General features: G+C 41.8%; 2 protein-coding genes and 1 long non-coding RNA gene across 7 annotated transcripts; 1 reads left to right on the top strand and 2 right to left on the bottom strand.

Annotated features, from left to right (window-relative positions):
* Positions 1-214: 214 nt before the first annotated feature.
* CENPI (centromere protein I) lies at positions 215-16992 on the bottom strand. Of its 5 annotated transcripts, none has more exons than XM_088062586.1 (22): positions 16874-16992; positions 16325-16457; positions 15243-15553; positions 14457-14594; positions 13988-14106; positions 12852-12959; positions 11702-11750; positions 11346-11392; positions 10566-10655; positions 9015-9143; positions 8606-8770; positions 8245-8365; positions 7950-8038; positions 7533-7650; positions 7370-7434; positions 6786-6868; positions 6237-6372; positions 5353-5477; positions 4240-4288; positions 3850-4083; positions 1952-1993; positions 215-1158 (listed from the first exon to the last, which is right to left on the bottom strand). In XM_088062586.1, the coding sequence occupies exons 3-22, from the start codon at positions 15439-15441 to the stop codon at positions 1027-1029; spliced, it is 2238 nt and encodes a 745-aa protein (XP_087918712.1). In that variant the 5' UTR covers positions 15442-15553; positions 16325-16457; positions 16874-16992; the 3' UTR covers positions 215-1026. The 5 variants fall into 5 exon arrangements, with proteins under 5 accessions (XP_087918712.1, XP_087918714.1, XP_087918715.1 ...); XM_088062588.1 differs by having other exon boundaries at positions 16325-16489; positions 16874-16987; XM_088062589.1 differs by having other exon boundaries at positions 16325-16525; positions 16874-16945.
* A 191-nt stretch (positions 16993-17183) lies between these two features.
* Positions 17184-20889, top strand: LOC148183095 (uncharacterized). Its single transcript, XR_015773890.1, has 3 exons — positions 17184-17331; positions 19725-19825; positions 20674-20889. It is a non-coding gene; the product is annotated as an uncharacterized LOC148183095 (long non-coding RNA).
* Positions 18525-23193, bottom strand: TMEM35A (transmembrane protein 35A). The gene is made up of 2 exons (XM_005527434.2): positions 22925-23193; positions 18525-20082 (listed from the first exon to the last, which is right to left on the bottom strand). Exons 1-2 carry the CDS (start codon positions 23042-23044, stop codon positions 19696-19698), a joined length of 507 nt encoding a protein of 168 aa, XP_005527491.1. The 5' UTR covers positions 23045-23193; the 3' UTR covers positions 18525-19695.
* Positions 23194-24553: the final 1360 nt, after the last annotated feature.

Raw genomic sequence — 24553 nt, 5'->3', positions numbered from 1 at the left:
CTGAAGGGATGAAGAAAGCAAACATCTTGAGTGGCTCCAGAGTTGCTCTTAGGACTGATTCCTTTAGAGAATCAAAGTACAGATTCACAATGTAAAATTCAGTATAATCTAACCCAACTCTCAAGTGCTTACAACCTTGTTTTACAGCAGAAAAATACAGTTCATTTAGATTTTGGAAACATCAGTTCAGCTTCTCTCAGCTTTTACTCAGACTTGAAATGAAATGACAGAAGATACATTTTGTAAAAGAGTTTTTTCAAAATGACACATTAGAAATATTTTACAGAAAATAAATTATACATATATATGCAAATAATATACAACACCTACAGAGCTGCAAACACAAAAAGGAAAAGTTACATTTGCATTTGTCAATATAGAAAACGGTGAGCTGGTGGCAACACTGTACAAGTGCTCAAATCAATAAACCATCAAGTGAACACCAAACTTTCCAGCTGCTCTAGAAGATCATTATAACCAAAGTTTGCTTGAAAACTGTTCTGTAGGCCTCAAAATGAAAATTAATTTCAGGAAAGTCAGCTTGGTCAGCCTGTTAAAAGTCATATGGGGTATAACAGGGGATTGGGAAATTCATATTGTTCCAATCCAGCACAGCACCCCTGATAGGCTGATTACGTGCTGCTAAGTAAAGCAGGTCAGGGGTCAACATTACTTATAAATGAAGCACCACTGCTCACCGCAGTTTTGAGATGGAAAATGTTTGTTTCTCATTCAAAACAGATACTCCAACAGAGAAACACTAGAGTGAAAAAGGTAGATGTTACATAACTTAGCTCACCGGCTTCAGACCAGGAAGTTTAACTGGGACAAGAGGGGGTTCGGTGTTAGTGAACCAAGCCAGCCTCAACATCTGTGTCTTCACTTTCATAAGAGAGATGTCAGTACAAAAGTTCAGGTTAGAGTAATTGCTCTGTTTCTCTCCTCTGAGGAAGGAAGAATTAGTGACAGAGTCCTTTAGAGTCTGCTACTCTGCTCCAGATGACAGAGTTCCAGTGAGTCCCAGGGTCACGCTTCCACATTCCCTGCTTTGCTGCGAGAGGCCTGGGAAACACGACTGATGCTGCTCTCAATAAAGACCTTCAGCCCCTTCAAACCTTGGGAATAGAGATATTCCAGATACCAGTCCCACTTCTTCCCCTGTAAACCAGAAAGAGTCAGATGAGCAGAACAAAGCTTTACCTTAAGCCAATTTGAAAAGGTCTGCAAACTCTGCCTTCCTGTGGGACAATATCCACATGTTGTGTGACATCTGTAAATACCCACAGGTCTACAGGGTCACCTGCTGTCCCCAAAGGCCCACAATTACACAATACACATTCTTAGACTGAATCATGATCTTTCTTTAATACTGAAAGAGTTTTATAAATCCCAGTCCTAAAAAGAACAGCCTATTGGATCAACAGGGAATATGTCAGGAACTAAATGAGCGTGGATATTAAAGCCTTCCTTCCATCACTAGGGGTGATTCCTCCAGATCAGGTTTGAAGTACACTGTGACATAGGAAAGGAAACCAAGTGCCACTGTATTTGCTCAGTGGAGGATTCCTGTTCAAAGCTGTAACAAAGTTACACATCTGTCTCAGAAATATAATATGAAGCAGAATTTGTATTATCAATGAACTTTAAGTGCATCAAGAATGTAACTTTTTCTGGAGCTGCAGAGAACAACAGCCCTGTCCTGACATTGCACTGACTCATGGAGGAAATTCATAAAATCTCAAATCACTAGCCACAGATACGTAACTTCTCAAGTGCTGATGTCCTCTTGTTTGGCCCTGTTAAAAAATTGAATCAAAGCCTACAGCTGGAATTTTTCCCCTTCCAGAATTTTTCTACAGCATTTGTGAGTTTGGTGAATATTATAACCTCATTCTCTTCAACACAGCTGCTGAAAATTGCCTGCTTTATTTACCAAAACAAGAAATCTTACCTTAATTAATTTGAAGTTTAAGGTGGTATCATCAGGAGAAACCTTAAGGAAAGGGAATAAAACAATATCAAATCAGATAAAAAGTATGTCCAGGGTTGCTGGGTCTCTGCTAAGTCCTCTCCTAAAGCAGGAATTGTAGGCATGCAAAGAAATTTAGGGATTTTTAATCCTGCTTTAGAGGGGGCTTCCAGCATCATACTCTGTGCATAAGTGGCAAGGTAATATCTGGACCCTCTTGCCCTGTGCTGCAGCATTACAGGATAGCAACAGGAATATGCAAAGGTATCTTTACCATTGTTTCTCTACAGTGTGAAAGTTTTGTTTTCAAAACAATAGAAATTCACAACAATGAGAAAGAGCAAGAAGAGAGAACTGACACTGAGAGCAGTGCTTGTGTTCCCCCAGTGCTGCAGAGCAGTGCCCTCTGGTGCTCAGCACTGCTGAGGAAAACATGTCCCTGCAGCTCAACATCATTTCCTCCTGCTGTAAAACACATTTGTCATACCTGCTAAGCAAAATTTCTCCTAGTTCTACAGTAGGAAGAGAATGCAAGAATTCCCCACCAGAAGGTTTTGGATGTTTTTTAAGTGATTTTGAGGTTGGGTGGTTTTTGGTTGTGTTATGGTTGTTGGTTTGTAGTTTGGGATTTTTTTTTTAATGTGCAAAACCTACAAAGAAGAATTAGGAACCTGTGTCAGGGAGAGTTTGGGTTGGATAGTAGGAAAAGGTTCTTCCCACTGAAGGTGACTGGGCAGCGGGATAGGCTCCCCAGGGAAACGGTGACAGCACCAAGCCAGACAGAATGCAAAAAGTGTCTGGAAAACACTCCCAAGCACAGGGTGGGATTCTTGGGATTTCTCCTCTGCAGAGGCAGGAGTTGGACTTTATGATTTTTGTGGGTTCCCTCCACTGCAGAATATTCCATGATTCTAGGTAGCCCAGAACAAAAATTATGTGGACAAGAGAGATAAGAAATATACAACTCCTTTCCTTGGTCTAACCAAACCAAAATAGATTCCTTGAGCAAAGACAAAACCTGAGTTTAATCAGCAGTACGACACAAACTAGCTTGATTCAAGACACCGAGCACATAAAGACAAATTTGTCAAGTGTTCCTAAGCAGAATTCTTTGCTTCAACTTCTCAGGTGCCCCTTGCTTCATTTCAGGAGTCACACCTATTGCCTCGAGCCTGCCAGTGTTTCTCACAACAAACTGGCATCTGTGTCCTTGGACAGCCTACCAAACCTGGTTTCTTGGAGATGCACACACATCTTGGAGCAATAACAGCTCTGGCAAACTGCTCCCTCCCTCAGCAGCTGCACTGAAAACATGATAAGACTCACAGTTCAAGAGAACTCCTGGCAGAACTCACACCAGCCAAGACAACACAGCTCCATGTTATCTTGCTTCTGTTCTTGAAGCAGCTACTTGGATTTCTATTTTAATAAGCAAAAAGAGCTACCACAAGAGGCAGAAAGCACTGCTAACAAATTCTGCCATGAATTGCTGTATATAATTTAACCATGTATTTCTTGACTTTCTAGAGTTTAAATATTTAGATCACTCTGCCTATTTTGTGGGGCAGAAAGCACCTCTGGTAAGCTTTTACAGAAGTGTCATTTATTTCATTAATTAGCAATTTCAGTTCTAGCTCAAAATTGTCATAAGTACAAATTCACATCTAAAACTGCTACATTCATACATTCAACTGCTTTCATCCCACACAAAGTAAGACTCTTCAAATTGTGCCATTAATCTGACAAACACAGAATGCTACAGCAGCTTTTGAAAGATGCTTCTTCCAGTCAGCCAGGACACAGAGACACTTCTCTAGGGAAGCAGTCAAGACAGAATATCTGGTGCCATGAAAGATCCAAATCTTGGCCCACACCATTACCTGCTGCAAGAATTGAAGAGAGTAGCCCATCAAGGCTGGATGATAGACAATGTTAAAGCTGTTTTTTATTTCCTTCACTGCAGTTTTACTCAGCAGCTTATCATCCATACGAAGTCCTTGAGAATGAATGTCCTTCTGGAATGCACTGGATGTCCACAGACAGCCCACCATAGCTATTATGTACTTGTTGTACTCTTGGTATGTCTGGTTACTGAACTTGAACTGCAGTATTTTCTGAGGGGGAAAAAGAAAAATCAATAAATAACATCCTCAAAGCAGCTGTGTGCTCCCTCCAGTCTTTAAAAGATGGCCATTAGTACACCTCCCCTCCATTCAACCCAATTCCTTGCTAAAGTCTGTTCTAGGACATAACAGATGCGTCCACAATACCTTTTTATTCAGCTCATTTTCTTTTGCAGCCACCAAGTTGGTTCGATACCTGAAAAAAAAAACAAAGAAAGAGAAAATTAGGGGCCTATAAATTTTTACTATGCACCTGTGTTGAAAAACATTGGAGGAATTTATCAAGAAAACCTATTTCCACCATGAGAAAGATCATCAAACTTTGTTAGTGAAAGAGAGACATGAAAAAGAATTCAAAGGGACTTTATCACTTGGCAGAGTAGGAACATATCTAATAATATTAGTCTCTTAAATGATTCACACATGACCAGTTTTGCCTGGGACAGTCACCTTCATAGAGGCAACACAAAAGAATGGACATTCAGCCTTAAAATCAGCAGAGAAATGCAGTGTGTTTTTAAGAAGGGAGACTTTCATTCACTAAGCAAAGAAACAGAAGCCACTGGAAGTAATGCAACTTGACAGTTGTTCTATATAATAAGCACTAGCTCTTCTTATTTCCTAGAGACCTTCCTGTCATGTTAATTACCCTGAAGATTCCTTAGAGGAAAAGCCACATGGAGAGCCCTGCACCAGCTGTCAGCTATTGACCACTCTTCTCCTCAGATGCAGCCACTGGAACTAACAAGGCTAAGAAGTGTAGCCTTGGTGGTGGATCCTGCAGAGCAATAAACAGTCCTGTCTTTGGCCTTGCCACCAGCACAAGGCAGTCCCAAATTCCTGGAGTTTGGAGGTGGAAGAAGTCCTTCCTGCTCAGCACATGACAGAATTTGTAAGGAAAAGCTCAAGTGTAGTAGCCAAAGTACAGGACTGAGAAGTTGTGTAGTTACTATTGTTAACTCAAGCTGGCTGACTTTAGTTCTCTCAAAACAATATGGGAACTTCTTCCTTCACATATCAAAGATATGCAAATAACACCAGGAAAGAGGTCAGAATCCTGCTGTTTTGGATAACAGACTGAAAAAAAAAAAGAGGAACTACAGCTATAAAATCATTTATCATGAAAGCTGGACACAAGAGGAATTTTTACCTCTGCCTTGCACAGCAAGAAGTAGATCCCAGGTTTTTACAACAAAGTCCTTTCATTTCCAAAAGACAGAGAAGACAAGGAGTCCCTGAAGCCCACACCTGTCGTAGTACCTGTACATAATGTAGCAGAGCTGATTCAAGTTGACAGAATCCATGCTGAGCAGTGCTGGGTAGAAAACCCCAGCAGGAGGCATTATCAGCAAAGGCAGGTTGTACTTCAGGTACATGTCACACACCTGCAGAAATGAAGCACATCCAGGCTGATTATTACTGCCAAAGCAATGATTATTACAAACTTCCAAGGATGTAAGAGCAACAGAGAGCATGACACTGAATTCCAGCCAGATCCATCAACTTCATCCAAAAGGGAAGGCCAGGATGTCTTATGCAAGTGCTGTTACCCATTAATTTTGTGCATTTTTAATGGACGATTCAGTTACAAACAGATCCCAGGACTATCACTGTTTTTTCAGCTATTCCCAACCTAAATTGTAGGAGCTGTTGCTGTTGTTACAGCATGGCTGGAGTTCACAGTAAGCACAACTACAGAGAGGACATGAGGAAGCTGGAGAATAGACTTAAGGCCATTTGATGCTGTTTGATTGCCTACAGCACAAACTAGAAAAAAAAAAACCCACATTTTTAAGGAAACATTTAAGGAAAAAAAATAAGATATGTAGGTTGAAATTGAACTGATCACTGTTCTTTTCTTTAAGTCAACATTAAAAAAGCAGGTTATGCCCTACTGTTACTTCTCCCTCCTCAGTTCACCTCTGAATTAAGAGCAAACACTTTCTAGCAGCATATTTAGTTCTGCCTGTAGATGCAAGAATAGCAGCTTTCACCTGTACATCTACCAAGTATTTGGAATATTCTTGCATTTGATCAAAAAGTTCTGTAAACTAGAATGAGGAAGATGTTTTATGCTTTAGCTTAAAAATACAAACAGCCTTAGGAGTACTTGAAACAAAAGACAAAATGACTGGGATACACACAGTCTCATAGAAATCCAGAATGAAGTACATCAAGAATGTGGAATTGTTTTCCAAACGCAGTGCAACAGTAGAGATCCATCCCACAAAGTGGACCAGTTCAGCCACCACATTCACTAGTCCAGAGAGGGTGGTGTTCCTGCAGCAATGACATGGCACAACATTACAGATATGTCTTTGCAAACAGCAACATGGAAAATAGTAAAACAAAATTAAAGTTTATGCTTTTGCCCCATCAAATACTCAACAACAGACACTTGTTCTCCAATACAGCCAGTAACACATTGTTACCAGCACCATTATAAACACCCAGATATCAGTGTTACCAGATCTTGAATTCTGGACACTTCAATTTCCAGTGTCAGCAGAAATGCTTCTAAAGAAAGACAAAGAACAGTCCTGAAAAGGTAGCTTACAATATAGCAGAATCATAACAGCATTATTAACTTTCTGTTTGGTCTTTATGCTGGGTGTTAGGGCTAGAATATAGATCTAAATACACTGGTGAGAAATGTACAGAACATGGTTTGCATTCTTTAAAGTCAAACTTACAAAGAAAACTCCAAATCCACTTGAATCACATTGCAATTTAACCAGTTCTGCAACAGCTCCTTCAGGCTCTCAAGAACACTGCACTGCAATAGGCAAAAAGAAATCAGGTTGATGACAATTTATGCAAGCAAATAATCCCAAACAAAGAATGCCTTGAGAATTGGTATATCCAAGGAAAGCTGCCAGGAGTGTCCCAAGAGCAGTGACATAGTTGCACAACCCCTAGAACTGAATGTATGTGTTGTATATAGCATTTCTGGAGAATGTGAATTTCAAATAGTGAAAAAACACCAAAAAACCAGTTTTAACAAGTAGTTAAACTTGTTAATTGAACTATTGTGTTGTGTGCTATCAGTTCTTTTTATCTCCAGTGCCCCAGCTTAATTCCAGTCAAAAAAAGGAAGATATCTTAAAGGCATCAATTTCCTAAAGAAGTTAAACTGTAAGTATATATTTTATCCTGTTTGGGCACAGACTTCTCAAAAGGATGTTTCCTATACAATCCCTCAGTCTGCTACACCTAACACAAGTACAGATAGGAGTATAAACTAGAAGTAAACAGCCATCATATTCATTTAAATTACCTTAAAGTAAATAGATGATGTGAAAAAGAGCTGTGCCAGGGGATCATAGAGATATGACTTAATGTCTGAAAAAAATGAGAAAGCAATAGGATATCAGTGCACAAATTCTATGCCCTGAGATAGCCCCACAGTCCAAGTCACCCAAAGGATCTGCAGCACATACCAGAGGAACTGCTGAGGGGGATCCAACTCACAAGTTTGAGGATTTCTGAGCGGCAGCAGACACCATCCCAGAGAGGAAGGGTCTTATAAAGGAACTCTTCACAGGCAGAAAATCCCTCCTGCAAAGCAGAAGAGAAGCATTCAAAAATTCATCTGACTGCACCCTGCCACACTCACATCACTCTGGAGAAGGGAAGAGGATTACACCTACTTCCACCAGGACATTCAAATTATTATTCTTAGATTATTTTTCCTGCAGAAAACAAGGCCATTTCCAGAATATTGACTTGCCATACATAAAGGTATTTTTATCACTTGAGTCACTGTCTCAGAAATACTACAGGAAACAGATAAGTGCCAGAAGTTCTTTAAGGGAAGACTTTGTGAAACCCTTGGCTTCCACAAAACATGCACTTACCTGCAACAAACATTCTGCCTTGTAGATAGTTTCCAGGAAGCTCCTGAATTCTTCTTCATGTGGTTTATCAAGCACACACCAGGTGCATTCTGAACAGGAGAGAATACTGTACTTGAATATGAGCACAGCAAGAACAAGCACAACAAGAAACCAAATTCAGTTCTCCTCCAGTAGCTGTTTTAACACTCTATGGTTATCTCTGTAAATCTGAATAGCAAAGTACCATTGAAGAAAAGTCAAAAGCCTCAGACACCCTTTAGCTCCCTACCTCACAAGCTAATACTGAAGTTCCTACCTTCCTGGAGCATCTGGCCCATCCAGTAGTACAGCCTCAGGTAAATAGATTCATCTTTCACACAATTCATGTAGTGGAGCAATAAGGGGTTTGTTAGCACTGAACCCATCTGGGAAGGAAACTGCAAGAAAAAAAGAAAAGAATAATTATTCAGTATTTACATCAATAAACTGCCAGAGAATCTCATATTCAATCTTTTTACCAGCAACAAGACCATTCCCAGGACTCATCCACCATCCTCAGTTAGGACTAGATGCTCTCTTAGAATTAGATAGCCCACACACTACTCACATATAAACAGGGCATAGAGGAACATCCTTTGATCTCCCAAAACATTCAGCAAGACCTTTCTGAAACTCACCTCTAGATGGTGGATATTTTGTAGGAGCTGAGGGAAGGTCTGCAGCTGCTCCACTGGAAAAGACCTGCTTGTACTGTACAAATAAACACTCCTCTCTTCCCCTTCCTCTTCTAAATTATTTGTGTTTGTACTGGTTGCAGGTATAACCAACTGGGCATTCCATTTCTGTAGAAAGGAAAAAAATGACTCAGATTCCAATGGAACTGGCTGCACTCATGAACAGTTCCCAGAAAGACCAATTTTACAAAAAAGGTATCCAGGCTTTCATTATAATTGACTGTTGCATTTCTCTATAATTACACCCCCCTTTCCTGTGCCAAAATAAAGCCAGACTCCCATTATTTGCCAATATTCATAATGAAAACTATGACTTGGCACCTTCTAGGTGTGTCTTAGGCCCATAACGTACCCTTTTTCGTGACTGAGGTTGGGATGTGCCTAAAAACACTGCCTGGGACAGAGGAGAGGTTCCCTGGTTTCTCTGCCTTACTGCAGTGATTGCTGCTTTCCATGGGCCCTCTGAATTCTTGAAGTAACTCTGGAAACAGAAATCAGACATCCATGCAAGAAGCCAAGCTAAGACAAAGCAACAGAAAGATTAGTTTCTGTTCTGATAAACATCACCACAGTCATGTAGAGACACTTGATAGATTTTCACAGCACAGAACTCTCATCATTCCCCAGTTTCATCACCTTTGGTCAACAATTCAACAGTTGGGCTTTTATTTCCTTTGGAACAACGTCCCCCTTTTCAGAAGGGATCTCCAACACTTTTACTTTATAATCTTAATTCAAACCAATCATCAATTCATAGATTAAATCTCAAGTATATGTTAAAATTAAACATAACCAAGGTATGCTCATGCAGTTAATAAAAGAATTTCCTGAATTCAGCATCAGTGACACTCGCATAACATAATGCTACGAGTAACCAAATAAACTAACGTAGGTATTACCACAGAAAGTTGGAAAAGCTAACACTTTTTCTGCACAAAAAAGAAATAAATTTGACATTTCAATGCCGATCAGTCTTTAAACTTTAATCAAGTGCCAACCATCACAAAAGTATTCAGATTGTCTTGGACCTAGTTAATCAAGCTTTTAGTACACAACATAGTGTGCTCATAAAGACAGTTGAAGAAATATTTGGGATCTAGTTCCTAGTAATTTACTGCACTTCTGAGCATGTTAAAAAATGTAAATTCTCCAACAGATGACTGTGCAGCACAATGTAGAGTATAAATTTAGAGAATATAAATACACAAGCAGATTGAAATAAAACAAATTTTATTTTATAGAAACTCAACTTGCCTGCAAATAAATTAAATGTCTGTTCTAAAAACCAACAAAAATATCAAACTTTTAAGTCTATCCCACTGAAAGAAAATTTTGTTGCAGCAGCAGCAAAGAGCACCAGCTGCTCTTTTCTCTTATATATCTGGCTCTGGTACATGTTTCTACTTGGTCAAAGGGCTGAGCATACACACCTCTCTTAGGCCTCTCTAAAAGGGGAGTCATTTTTTACTGTTCCTTGCATCTCTGACAAATCAGTTTCCTACATTTTTTAACTGCTTTCTTCTCTCTCCAAGTGCAGAGCTCCACTGTCATTTGTACTTGAGAATGGCAGCAATTAGAACAATACCTTGACAAATTAGACAGTTTGTTTCCTGCAGAACTTAATATTGTGTGAAACAAGTCAAACCCAGCAGGAACACCAAAAGAAGGATTAAAGTAATCCTCATAAAACAAAGGTAGATGTCATTCCTTACTAAATCTGCTCATTGTACTAAAGAGGAAACAAACGCAAGACAAGGAATCCTCATCTAAACCTGATTTTACTCAGTGAAAATAGGAAATAGAATTAATCTTCACTAGTAAATCAGCTACAGTTTAAATAGAAAGCTCCATACAAATACTGTAGTAAATCCTGGTTCTGAACTGACTAAATCTAATTCCTTACCTTCATTTTCCCAGAAAGGGTTATGGTCACCTGCTCTGGGCAGAAAAGTTTGTAAAGTGATAGCAGAGCTTGTAGATGAGACTGCATTCCCTGTCAAAATAACAGAACAAGAGGGAAAACATGTGGGGTATGTTTTTAATATAGAAACTGAATGCTGTATTTTAAAAGCAAAAAACCCCAGTGATCAGTAAAAGCTAAAATTCTAGAGCTACACATCACCAAGTAAACACAGATAAACAACAGTGAAAGTGACAAAAACAACAAAAAATGGAACAATAAATAACTATAGGAAGAAGTCTGAAGACCTTTCTGTAATCATAACTGATAAAAGGGAATTCAACAAATCAAAGTGATAATAAAGTCTTCTGCTGTCTAAAAAACATGTTATTATAGCAATGTTTTTTTTCTTTAAAAAAAGGGAGCATGGTCCTCTACAATCTCACATTTTTCAGACACTTTTGGTACCACTTGAAAAAGGAAGATGAATAGAAAATTGAATACTAATAGATAAATGAAGCTGCCCCTTGCTTCAGAGATTTCACCATACCTGGTCACCAAACACTGAGCTTTGCATATATCACTGCATGTGCTCACAAAACACACATGAAAATTAGGGATGCATGCCCAAGAGAGAAACTTTGATGCTATAAAGACTAAAACCTACAATTCCAAGTCCATCCACTCTTCTCCACTCGGTAAGGACATTAGTCTTACAAAGTTAAATTTTTAACCACATTATTAACCACAGTTCAAACTCTACAACATCTGAAATAAACTCACCATTTTTGCTTGGAGGTCAAGCAGACTCCTAATCCGAAAAGGCTTGACTGGAAAAACAATTAAGAATATAAAGGATTTTAAAAATACCGTATCAGACATTTAAGCAAAAGTTATATATGTAACATTTTTATTATATAAAGTCATGAAAAAGCAAGCAGAACCAGTAATCCTTATTTCTAGGGTAATATAGAGGTTTCCAATTCAGCAAGTGTTACACAAAGTTTTGCCTGAACGTCCTTGCATTAAAAGCACAATATTGGCTAATCATTGTATCAGCTATATTGGAAAAAAAAGGCAGTACCAGCAAACAGGATCAGAAATAAAATGGTATTTCAGCTCACACAGATAAGACTCACCATTTTCTTTCCTGGTCAGCAGGTAGAGCAGGTGGCAGACGTAGGGGCACTGCAAAGCAAAGGCAGCCATGAGCTCTCCTGCTGCTGCAGACACACAGCCAGGACACGCAAAAAAGCGGCACAAGAGAAAGCTCCATGTATCAACTTCATTTAAAACTTCATCACTGCACTATGAGCAGTCCTGACAGTAACCAAGCTATTTAATTAACTTGGATAATTTCTTTTGCAACATTATCTAGAAATTACAAGAGTCAGCAGTGAAAGTGCTTTTGAAAATTACATTTTCTAAAGGAAAAGCACCTTTGAACCAGTATACTTTTTTAGAGCTTTTAACTGCAGCTGAGGCTGTAAAGGGTCTTAAATTAGTTTCAAGCCAACTCTGGTGCACTTTCCAGCTGACCCATCATGCCTGAAAAAGCAATTTTAAACATTAAGAAGTTAAATCCAGTTTTATGGAAAGATTATAACTAAAGTTAATATAAAACCATTAAAAACATGACAAGAAATATAACTCAGAACTTTGGGATTTTTTTTAACTATAAAATATCTTAAACTGAAAGAATATTAACAATCTCATACCTAACATGATTGCCAAGATCATTTTAGTATGCACTGATTTCAAACGCCTCAAAATTCCTACATTTTACAGTTGCCATATGGCAGAAATTGCCTGATTGCATGCTCTCTTTTAAGCTATATTTCAAATTAATTAAGTAGAACAGTAATTAGTTTCTTACCTTAAATAAACATTGCTCTAAAATGTTTCTTTCTTTTTGCCCAAGGTACAAGTCAGTTTCTGCTCAAGAGCAGGAGACTTTACCTGCTGATGTCTGACAATCCCAGAGACCACTGTTACTCTTGGGAATTTAGACAGAATAAATGGTCACACTCTCTGTGATACAACATAGCAATTCTTGGATACATGTTTAAGCAAACAGAGCACAGCAACCTTACTGTACTTGGCTGTTTATGGATCTGAATTACCCAGCAGTCTTATAATGCACAGAGAAAATGAAAAAGGAAATCCAGACATCAGAAAATGGTCTCTAACCAACACCTACTCCAGACTAATTCTAGCATTAATATGCATACTACTAATGAACATTTAGGTTTATTTTGTCAGCTCCATATGTTCTTCAGCTCTCCTTACCATCTTCTCATCTTGCAGGAAGGAGAAGAAGAAACCATAGAGGGCATGAAGTTGTTCCTTGTGATCAATGAAGTCAAACACTGTGATCAGCCACTTTAAAAAAAGCAGCTGCAGACAGGAAAAAAAACAAAAAAACACATTACATCAAGTGACGGGCAAAAGCAAGGCAGAGGAAACAGAAGTCAGCTCAAGACACAATCAGTAAGGATACACATTCTCAAGGATAACCAGAGAGCTACAGACAAACAGTTCTGGGGTAATTTAGATGCAGAAAGGGATTGACCAGGTAAACAACTAGCCCCATGATTGGTGTCAACTGGGTTTTGGTTTCCATAACCATGGGACCCTATTTAGTTATCAGTGGTGATTGAGAGAGAGGGAATCTGATAAATGGGACACATGTGGGCTCAGCCTGGAGAAAAGGAGGCTCAAGGGGGACCTTCTCACTCTTTACAACTCGCTGAAAGAAAGCTGAAATGAGGCAAGGGCCAGCCTCTTCTCCTAAGTACAAAAGTGATAGGACAAGAAACAAGCAGTAAGTTCTGCCAGGGAGGTTGAGATGGGTTAACAGGAGAAATTTCATCACTATCAAGCACTGGAACAGACTGCCCAGGGTAGTGGCTGAATCAGCACTCCTGGAGGGATTTAGATGTGCAGATGTAGATCCTGGGGACATAGTTGGCTTAGCAGCATTAGGTTAATGGTTGGATCCTGTGGTCTTCATCTTCTCCAGCCTAAATGGTTCTATCACATAAATCTTTGAGCAGACCATGAGAACGTAAAAAGACTCTTTTCCTAATGTTAAGCCATGTTGCCACAACCAATGTGCACATAACCTAAGGGACACCTCATGCAGCAGAAGTATTTCACAATGTTTGTGGAGACACCATTCTTGAGGAGTTGAAAGATAAAAGACAAGCAGGAACCAAATCTCCACTGACACTTTTAATGTGCTTCTTGGTTCCCATTGCCATTCCAGCAATGGGCATCTCTGCCAATCTTATTAAATGACAGTACCTTGTCATTTAAAATGTACCCTGTACATTAAAACCTCAGGATTTTTGACTCCCCAAAATAACATGTTCTTATGGTTACAGTGCAGAAGCAACAACTACTGTAAACACTTACTAAGTTACCTGGATGTTGCCTGAGCATTTGCTGACACAGAGCCAAGACACAGCTGTAACCACAGAATTTTCTGGTATCACTGAGGCAGGAATCAGGCTCTTCAATAAACGAGTATTCACTGTATCAGCTGGAAAAAAAACAACTTCAAATGAGATAGTGCTCATGTACCAGGTTCTTCAATATTGTTTTGCAGCTTAATTTGCAGCAAAATTACCTCTGGACAAAATGATTCAGAGCTTCCTTGCTCAAATAACAGTGTATAAGGACTTATAAGAATTTATTAAGGACTTGCCTATACCTCAAAATGATGACAAATAATTCAATGCAGCTTAACAAAAGAAAATGGAGACGATACCAAAGCATGTCAGAAAAAATAATTTTATGCTACAGTACTGTAAACACATTATCTCAGCAGGTTTGATTTCAGGGGAAAGGCACATTCACAGAAGATACACCAGCAGTATAGAAATGCTGTACCAAATTTGCCACTGAGCGCCACATTCAGCAATATCTCGAATCCTTCAGGGGGCAGCCCTTGTTCCAGGGCAGTGCTTTCCACTGTATTCAAGTGTTTCTGCAGAACACTGTTCTTCTTCAATGCAACACAGTCTTGAACTAGGAAAAACAAATAGTACAAGCACAGGATGAAACTTCTGAACAGAAATTAACTTAAAGCTTCTCTGAGCTGTCCCTGCACATCTTCTTGACATTTTAAAATTAAGTAACAAAGCAGAAAAACTTTTAAGACATTAAAGAAACATTACATAGTTCAGGGGTTAAAGAGGGAAAACAGAAGTAAAATTATTAATATTTTAATAAGAAATATGTAGAGAGAATTTTTACAAGAGCATGTAGTGACAGGACAAGGGAAATGGCTTCAAACTGAAGGAGGTTTAGATGGGATACTGGGATAAAATTGTTTACTGTGAGGGTGATGAGGCTCTGGCACAGACTGCCCAGAGAAGCAGAGGCTGCCCCATTCCTGAAAGTGGTCAAGGCCAAGCTGGATGGGGCCCTGAGCAACTTGATCTACTGGAGGGTGTCCCTGCCCATGGCAGGGGTGTTTGGTACCTCCAATCCAAACCATTCTATGCTATTCCCTTTTCTTTACATAGTAACACAAAACTTCTACGATACTAAACAAATAATACATACCTCAAGCATTAAAGAGGGGAAACAGATATAAATTAGGGGTTTTTTTTTAATTAAGAATGTAGTTATTATCTTCTCGATCCTAAATAGCCACCCTATAAATGCTCTTACCTTTCTCCAAGTAGCTCAAAGCTTGCTCTAGAGATCCTTCCTGGCTATCGTATTTCTGATCATGAACAGATTGCTGATTCTGCAAACTTTTTTCAGAGTCAATTCTCCCTCCTTTTCGCCATGCAGAGAGATCAGTTTGGGTTTTATGATGACCTTGCAGAGACTGCCTTGGGGCCTTGGAACTCTGCCTTCGCTGCATCTTTTCAGACTCACAGCTGAGAATGGAGAATTTTACTCATTTGTCATGTGAGAGCCAATCCTTCATTAGGCAAGAAAAGAGATCAGCCGACGAATGTCAGAGAACTGGTTCCCTGCAAGGAAAAGAAACATTTGTTTTCTTAACAAGCAGATTTTAAACTCAGAAGAAATAATTTAGAGATGACTGCTCCCCAAAAGATCAGAGAAAATCCTCAAAGATGCACAGACAATAGTGTATCAAAACTCTCATCTCACATTAAAAAAGAAAAAAAAATCCCAAGTAAAAGTTAACACAAGCTCCTTTCAAGTAAAATATTATCTGATACAATTGCATATCGCATTTTGATTAAAAAATCAACATAACTAGAAAGTTAACAAAACACAACCAAGTTTTCTTCTGAGTTAATTCTGTACACTATTATTTTCCTTACTTGTATTGTGTATGCCAATACAAACAGTCAACAAGTCATGATTCTCTGCAAGGTTACATACAGATGGTAGAGGATCATAGCAACACTTTTTTTCCTATTTCACAAAAATTAGATTCTTCTGCAGCCCTCCTACTAACCATCTTGGATTAGAAAAATTAAGAAATTTTGATAAGCTTCCAAATGAGGCACAAGAGCTACCAACAGTGCCAAACTGCACAGCAGTGGGTGAAATACAGGCACAAAAAGTGGCATTTTCTCTTCAGCATGCTGGAGATCAACGTTTTACCCACAAAATCAGAAAATTTGCTACAATTTCATGAACATGGTAGAGTGTGCACCCCTATCCCTGGATTGCTGGGACCTATTTCCTGACACAATAAAACAGAATGACTTTCAATTCATATCCCTCTCCATCTCTCACTTCCTTATCAAGTTAGAATCATCACTATTTACCTATAGGTTTGTTTGTCACTTTCCCGTGCAGCAAAGCTCAGTGACCACAGTCTGGAGTACAGCAACAGCTTTCTCTCAGCTCCCTCAACACCTTCTCTACATGTGTTTTGATTTCTTTTGTCCTGCAGAAGTTCTACCAGAAAGGTTTGGTGAAGAGGAGAGCAGCTGGAAGGGAAGTTCTGGCTGACAGCGAGCCCAGCCCTGCACAGCCCCTCAGAAAAGAGGAATGTGGCACCAGCGCTCCTCACCCTCTTCCCCAGCAGCCGCCACCGCGACTGCCCCAGGGCCACCCGGAGCATCCCCAGGGGACAGAGGAGGCGAGGCCTTCCCGGCCCAGCCCAGCCGAGCGGCCCCGGGGCCCTCAGAGCGGCGGCGGGGCCCCCTGGCCCTCAGTGGGGAGCCGAGCGGGGGGAAGGGGGGAGTCACTGACCACCCCCTCCCACGACCACTGACCCGGCCACTGACCATTCCAGGGCAACCCTCCCGCTGCCCTGGGCACCGACCCCTGCTGCCACGATCACTGACCCTGCCGCTGCTCTGGCCACTCACCATTCCAGGGCCAAGCCTCCTGCTGCCCTGAGCACTGATCACCCCTCCACACGGCCACTGACCACTCAGCAGCCGCCTCCCGCCAGCTCCAACCGTCCCTACGTTCAAACCCCGCCGCCACCGCCCCGCGCATGCGCAATGACCGCAGCCGCCCCTCAGCACCGCCCCTGCCCGGCGCGTTCCCGCCCGGCCGCGCATGCGCAGCGCAGCCACAGCGCGCTGTGGGCGGCAATGACGGCGGCGCTTCCGCCCTTCCTGCGCCGGGCGCCCCTGCGCATGCGCGGCCCGGGCGGGGCGGGAATTCCCCGTGAGGGGAAGTGCTCCCTCCCCTCAGGTGTCTCCTCAGCTACCGGGCAGGGAACGTCAGCCTGAGATTACGTTTTAAAGAAGAGGGTGAGAGGGGAAAAGGCGTATATAAAGCGAGACAGTAACCCTGAGGCCGACCGGAACGAAATGAGGTGTGTGGAGATAAGAGGGGAAAAAACAGAAAGAAAGAATTAAAGGGAAAAAAAAAAAAAAAAGAAGAAGAGTAAATTAGCATCGAGGTCTTACAAAAGGAGTGGATCTGTTCTTGTCACTTCCAGCGAGCAGATGGCTGGAAGCGTCCAAAAATAGCTATTTAATGCTGGGGGCAGTGAAAGAGGTCAGCCCGCTAAGATAAATACAGAATTCTTGTTACTGGGCTCCAAGATGAGTTGTCTAGCTCTCTAACAAACAACACGCAGCCACTGCTGCGGGTCGGTTGTTCATATCCCTGCAAATGTGAAAAAAGGGAATTTTTTAGTATTCACTGAACAGACTGGAGCTTTTACAGAGATAGCCTTTGCTCCTTGGGATGCTTTATTTTACTATCATCATCTCTACAAGGTTCAGTGAGGAATGTTACAAAAAATAAACACGACAATTGCTTCCAAAGGTTTCCTGGGTTGGATGCCTAGGTGAAAGGGCTGCAGCAGTTCAGTTGTGTAGGAATGCACAGCATGGTGTGGGTTTGAGTTAGTGGTATTTTTATTTAGTTCTGAATTGAAACACAATAACCCCAGTCAGGGGCATGGTAGTTAAAGCATCTTTTGGGAACTAAAGGGAATTCTGTATATATATTTTGGGTGACCTTGAGATAATCTCTGAAGAGGAGGTTGTCTAACAGAGGCGGCCTTCTGGTTCCTTTGCTCAGGGTGCACATCTAATAAGAATCTAGTCCATCTGGAGCTCTGGGAGGAGGCTTTTTCAGCGCATATATATATATATATATATATGTATGTATGTATATGTACATATATATGTGTATATATATGCAATTTTATTTATACAGGGCTGTTTTAGCAAACTTCAGGAGAAAACTGTGTATGAACATCCATCATCAATTTTTATAGAGATACAATGCTGACAGTTTGAGTTACCTTTTCTCACTGCTGCACTGAACTGTAGCAGAAATTTATTTGAGACTGTTTCAGTGAGATACCCAAATGTCTCTTTTAAGTATCTGTGGTTATTAATATATAACCAGGTAGAGTTTATCTGACTTCCACTCTGCATCACCTTGTCTCTCAAATTGCCTGACATGATTCAACCCATTTTAGGTGGAGTGTTTGACCAGAGGAAAATGTTTCAGACATGTCTCTCAAATAAGAAATTTGTTTCTGTAAAGACATTTTTCTCCAAATTTCAAAATGTTTATTTTTTGACTAATTAAAAAAAAAAAAAGAGAGAAAATAAAAAAAAATGTAAAACTGAAAACAGACAAACATTAAGAAAACCAGACAAATTTCAGAGGTCACACATGCTCCTTATGACAATCTAAGATTTCAGATACAACACAGGGATTCAGGCTCTGGTAACAGGACTTATCCCAGCTCACTGAGGCTGTAGGTGGGATGAGCAGTGAGGTACCTGCAATTGTTCAGACCCTCATCTACCAGAAATAAACAACAATTCTATAAAGTCACAGTACCTGTGGGGAGGGAAAAAGAGGAACTTGCAGGGAACTGGGGAGCACAATGCTACTTGCCAACATCAGAGAGATATTTTGGAGTTCTTTGGGCTGTTCTGCTCCCCATCCCCTCTCCAGGCACCCTTACTGTCTGCCAAGAAGGGTAAAGAGATGCCACTGCCTCGTGTGAAGCAGGCAAAAAATCAACTGTTATCAGGCCATTGTCCTAGTTTTGGAGCCTCTGCATGGAAATCAAAGAAGATGTAAACAGAGCATCCCATGTTCTCTCTGGATAACCATTCCATAGAAAGGACTGGGCACAGAGGCAGCAAAGCCCAAGGAATCCCTCTCTCCAACACAACAAACAGCATGTTTTTGGTAACAGGTCCCTTTTACCTCTTGACCACGGAAAGGGAAATGCAGATATGTGTGGTGGGGCTGCTCAGGGACACTGGTCATGTCCTGCCCAGCCACTGTTCTGGGCAGAGCAGTGCAGCCAGGCCAGCTCTGCTGCCATGGGGCTCAGGGCTGGAGCTCAGGACCGATCTCCCCACTGCAGCAGTGCCAGGGTGGCCTGACTGCCCACCCAGGTCTCTGACCAGGGTCTCAGGCTGGTTTTGCAGCTCCTGCTGAGGCCAGCACTGCTCCAGCCGTGTTGCTGGCTGCCTCCAAGCTGTCCCTGTGGAAGCTAGCTTGTGTTTTTCTACATTACAGGGCAGCAGCAAAAGCAAGACTACAGTGTAGACATACCTTGTATCTCTCAGACCCCAAGTGCAACTTTATTTAGACAGACACAAAAAAAAAAATGCAAGTAGGTAAATAAAAACCAAATTTTCTGGGTGATTTTGGAGAGAGCTGCCTCGAGGGTCCGTGTTTCCTCACATGCACTCAACTAGGATACCTTCATTTTGCCTTTCTCAGGAGCTGCTTCATGGATGAGTGGCTGCTCATCCCCGTTCACCGACAGCATCCTCTTCTCTGGCGGCAGCTCCTCGGGCTGGCGAGCGATCAGCAGGCGGCAGGTGAGCAGGATCCCAAAGACCAAGGCGTGGGCATAACGCTTGAGGGGGTCCCCCACGAGCTGGTGGAAAAAGAGCACAGCCAGCACGAGGAGGAGGAGCAGGAAGTTGGCCACGTCCTTGGGGCGACCAGGCACCAGTGTCATGACAATGCCGCACGCCACTTCCAGGGCGCCGATGCTCTTGCGGAGGAGGATGGAGCTGACTCCCATCTTCTTGAGCATGGGCAGGGCCCGCACGTAGCTTTTGTATGCTCGTTTCTGGAATCAAGCAGCCAAGGACATCATGTGAGAAAGTGAAGGCAAAGGTGACTTCCATAGAAACAGATTGATGTGCAACATGACCTAAAAATTATTTCAGTTGTCACAGACCCCTCTGGCACAATACCCAATCTGTAAAGCTTCGGTTTGGGGGTGTATTAAATTATCAATCTGCAATTTCCCCTTTCTAAGCTGTTGTCTCCTCGCTGGAAAACAGTTCAGCAACCTCTCATCCATCTTTGGAGCTACAGCCAGGCCAGGTGTACCTTACCCTGGAATCTGAGGTTCAGATTGCTGGATTTAGCAGTGCAGAACCATGTTGTTAAAACAAACAAACCTCTTTCTAAGAGTACCTTTTGCTTTAAAATTGGCTAATTCACCCAATCCCTGCAAAGCCAAAGCACAGGAAGTAAATACAAGTCTCTTTCTACTCCAAAGCAACTTACAACATCCCAAAGCAACTTACAGTATTCCCAAGCAGCTTACAGTAGTTATAGGCAGTGCAGGCTTAGGGTGGTACTAAACATCAAAGCTGAGATTCACCAGTCCTATCCTGTGCTTACATACCTTTATGATCCTTTCTTTCCTCAGGTGAAAGCAAGCTGACATTTGACATTATTTGCTCCCTGGTTTATGCTGGATTTAGAAGCAGTGTAAGTTGCAAGACAGCCTGCTTACACAGCTGCCTCATTCTTTTGGGGAAAGAAACAACCTTTGTCCTTACACATGTCCAGGTTCTTGCATTTGAACATTAGGTGTCGGTGGCCCTACTGTTTTGTTTGGGGTTTTTTCTCTTTTTGTTTTGCAATCAAGTATTTCCTTTTATAGATATATATTTTAATAAAGCTTCTATATTCTGCATGACACCAAAATTATTTCCACTTTTACTAGAGTATAATAACCCTGAAGACATTATTGACATTGTGTTCTCTGTTTTCTAATCAGCATGAGGGAAATGGAAGCCAAATCCCAGGTACAAGATTGTTCAGCTCTCACAGGCACTGATCAGACTCTGGATTTACTTCCATACAATTTTGGAAATCTACATTACAGGCATACAGAACTTTCCAGCGTCTCCATAGAGTTTGATGCTTCCTTCTGAGAGGCTCTGATGCTTCACAGGTGGTTAAAAAATATCCAGCATTGTCATATTTGCTACAAAATAATTGAAGATATCATGACACATTTACTCCAAGTGTTTGCATTGTAAGGATGTATTTTAAACCATCAGTGACTAAAACCTCAGAGCAGAGTATTTTTAAACAGTAGTGAAAAACACACTTTTAAGAAATGTACTATAAGCATGTCCTAGAGTACTCTGGTATTTTAGGTATTTTAATGGGCAAGCTAATGTGTTTATTGCTGAATGAAAAACTACAAGTTTGGTATTTTAGGTAGATAACAGAGGTTCTTTGTTTTCTGGGGGCAAAAAGCCATCCTTATGGATTAGCAAGGTCAGGTTTTTCCTAATTGTCTGCATGACCTGGCAGACCACCACAGTATGTAGCACAGCAAAGGCAGGAGAGCCGAATGAGCCATGAATATGTAACAATATGGACTATGAAAAATAATGACACTGTGTAACAGCTGCTTTATAAAACCGGAGATCATTCCTACCTGTAGGCCTGACTCGTGATAAAGCAGAAGGGGACACAGATGCAAAATATTTTACAGAGCAAGCATTTTGCAATGCTCCTAAAGCCTCTGCTTTTTTCTTTTCTTTTTTTTTTTTTTTTTTCTGTAGCAGAAGCTTAAGAGCTTTGTTTTCTAGGGGTTTTACCTCATGTGTCTCTTGCCCGTGAGTTACTTCTTGGGGATTTTCCTCTGTGAGATCCCTGTGCTGGGCTGCAGACTAGGCACTGCCATTCAGATGTTATTTGAGAGCTAAGGAAAAGCAGCTGGGCAGGTGGAGCAAAGGGAGAGAGAACAGAATGTGCTGGAAACTTCTAGCACTATATTTTTAGGGGCACAAAAATTATACTAATCTTTTCAAACACCACAATAAATAACTGGGGAAGCGGGGGGTGGGGGGGGGCAGGAGAATAAATGAACACAGATGAGGAAGCAAAATGTGGCAGCCAGTCTCCCACCTGCCTGCAGCTCACAGCTGGCAGTGCTCTGCAGCAGGGCTGGCCCTGAGCAGAGAGGAGCATAAACCAGTTCACCAGGTGAGAAATGCACACAATAACTTCTCCATCTTCTCCTCACCCCCTTCCTCTTAGGCAAGAGGGGGAGAGGCTCATTCCCCAGGCCAAAGAGAATAAGAAGACTAATAATAATACCTTCCTCTGCAAGCTAAGAATTTCAAAGCATTTCACAATCATTAATTAATCCCTGCATAAGTCTGGTGAGGTAGGGACAGTCAAGTCAGTATCATTATCCTTGCTTTAAAGCATCGAGTTTTGAGAATCAACATCTGCCAGAGCAGGCATCTGCTTTTCCTACCCCCATCCAGTGGATAGATTTCCCCTGAGGGATCAGCTGTCCCTGCCTGCTGCATGTCTGGCACTTCTGCAGGCCTTGCTTTTAGAGACCCTTGTGACCCCAGCTTCTTTAGGCTGTGTGTGCTGTGCCACCCCATCCTCCTTGCCTCCCCTCCCCATCCTTATCCACCAGAGGTTTCTCCGTGGATAGGCTCAGCTGGAGCCCAGGCGAGGGCTGCCAGGATATCCTGGGCACTGCGTATTATTGGCTTCTCTCCATGTCTGTCACGTAAGGAGTCAGATCAGCTTCTTCTCTCTCCTGCCCCTCGCTCGGGGCTCCAGGGCAGTCACCCCCAGCGTGCCCCAGTGCTCCTGCGGCAAGAGCCCTAAAGCACCTCCCTCCGTGCTGCCCGACTCACCATCTCATTGTAGGCATCCCTGCTGAGCCGGGGGGTCAGTTTGATGGTCCCCATAAAGACGAAGAAGAGCCCCAGGGCCACCGAGAGGGCGACGATGGTGATGGTCCTGGGAGATGCCATAGAGCCGCAGGGATCCGGTCCTAGCGAGGCCTTGTGGCTCTGGCTGCCAGCCCGGGTGGGAGGGAGTCCGTCACCATTGAAGGCTGTAGGAATAAAGCTGCAGAGGCAGGAGGATGACAGCGGGAGGGGATTCAGCCTCCTCCACTCAGCAACCCCTGGGTCCTAAAGCCCTGCAGCCAGAGCCACTCAGCTCCAGCACTGGAGCGCCGAGAGGAGCTCATCCTCTTGTTACCTTGCGTGTTCCATAAATCGCCCACAGAAAGCCGAAACTGAGTCAATTATAGGGACGTGGGATGGCAGCCAAAGACAGAGCACACTTACTCATTAGTGAGGAAACAAGGACGTTAGCAGAGGGCACAGGAGTAACGTGCTGTGGAGGGAAAGTGGGCAGGGGTCTCTTGTACACAGACAGCTTTCAGTTTCAGATATTCAGATACTCATAAATAGCGAACGACATATTGTGTTTATTTGCACCAGGAAAGAAAAATAAATGTTTTGTCCCTGTGGCTCTTCTGGAACCTGATGCTCAAAAGGGAAGGTGAGGCCACTTGTGTCATCCGCCCCCATTGCAGGTAAAACCCATCCTGCATGTTCAGCTATCCAGAGGCTAGGGGAAAGGTTTTAAGATCCTCTGGTATATTCTGATTTAAAGTCATTGTCTCCCCTGCAATTAATGCAACAAATTTCCTTTTGACCAAAACCTGGCAGAAATTTATTCAGATCTCGCAGCGAGAAACCAAGGTATAATTACATGAAACAGAACTGCTGGAATATTGCATCCTTTGGTATAAAATGAAAACAAGAGGCTGCAACTGTGTGTAAAAACCTACAATCATGGGATAGTGCAAGAGTGATACTTCCTATGCTTGTCAGGAACCTTATCATCACTCCCTTTATGGTGTAGTCATTCTCAAGTCCTAAACACATGTGTTTTGAGCTCCCATAGCTTGAGAACTGGTTGTTGTTATTATTCAAAGCTGAGGACTGGAGTTAAAAGTCTGAAAAATACAGGCAACTCTCACACTTTCCTTGAGAATTTATCCGCCTTGATTCAAAACAGTCTGGGACTCACACAACACAAGGGAACTCTGCTCACTCAGACTTCCCTCCCCATTACAGCAGCTCCATCTCTGGAAGAGCTGGAGAAATATAACACTGTGAACAGGACAGGACACATACAAAACACAAGAAAAAAATTTAATTAGCTATTGCAGAACATCCTGAAGAGGAAAATATTGCAGCTGATTTTTTCACAGGGCACTTCATATTTAGGCATCAGCAATTATTACTGGAGAAGGGGGAGACAGATGGGGAAAGAGAGACACTGAAATCTGTTCTTTTTATTTTGTTTTATAGAAAAATCTCATTGCCAAAGCTGGTGCCTCCTCCAAGCAGGGACACCAACAAAGGAATCCCTGGGCTTTCATACTCTTCTATATCCTAAATCTCCCACCCGTTGCACAACAGTTCTGACGAGTGGAAAATTAGTCTGGTGTCTTCTCACTTCAT

The sequence above is a fragment of the Pseudopodoces humilis genome, chromosome 15, assembly GCF_049639895.1.
Source record: "Pseudopodoces humilis isolate 2021_Gansu_Grassland_sample_001 chromosome 15, ASM4963989v1, whole genome shotgun sequence".
Lineage (NCBI taxonomy): Eukaryota > Metazoa > Chordata > Aves > Passeriformes > Paridae > Pseudopodoces > Pseudopodoces humilis.
Note: the sequence above shows the minus strand (reverse complement) of the source record. Positions and strands in the feature narration are given on the sequence as shown.

What these genes read in the sequence shown, in the direction of transcription:
- CENPI (XM_088062586.1), bottom strand. Translation starts at nt 15,441, where the DNA reads ATGCAGCGAAGGCAGAGTTCCAAGGCCCCAAGGCAGTCTCTGCAAGGT. An exon ending in AAAATATCCACCATCTAGAG is followed by an intron (nt 8,366 to 8,605) that starts GTGAGTTTCAGA and finishes TTTTTCTTGCAG; the next exon opens with TTTCCTTCCCAGATGGGTTC. An exon ending in AAAATGAGCTGAATAAAAAG is followed by an intron (nt 4,084 to 4,239) that starts GTATTGTGGACG and finishes TTTCCCCCTCAG; the next exon opens with AAAATACTGCAGTTCAAGTT.
- TMEM35A (XM_005527434.2), bottom strand. Translation starts at nt 23,044, where the DNA reads ATGGCATCTCCCAGGACCATCACCATCGTCGCCCTCTCGGTGGCCCTG. An exon ending in GGGATGCCTACAATGAGATG is followed by an intron (nt 20,083 to 22,924) that starts GTGAGTCGGGCA and finishes GCTTGATTCCAG; the next exon opens with AAACGAGCATACAAAAGCTA.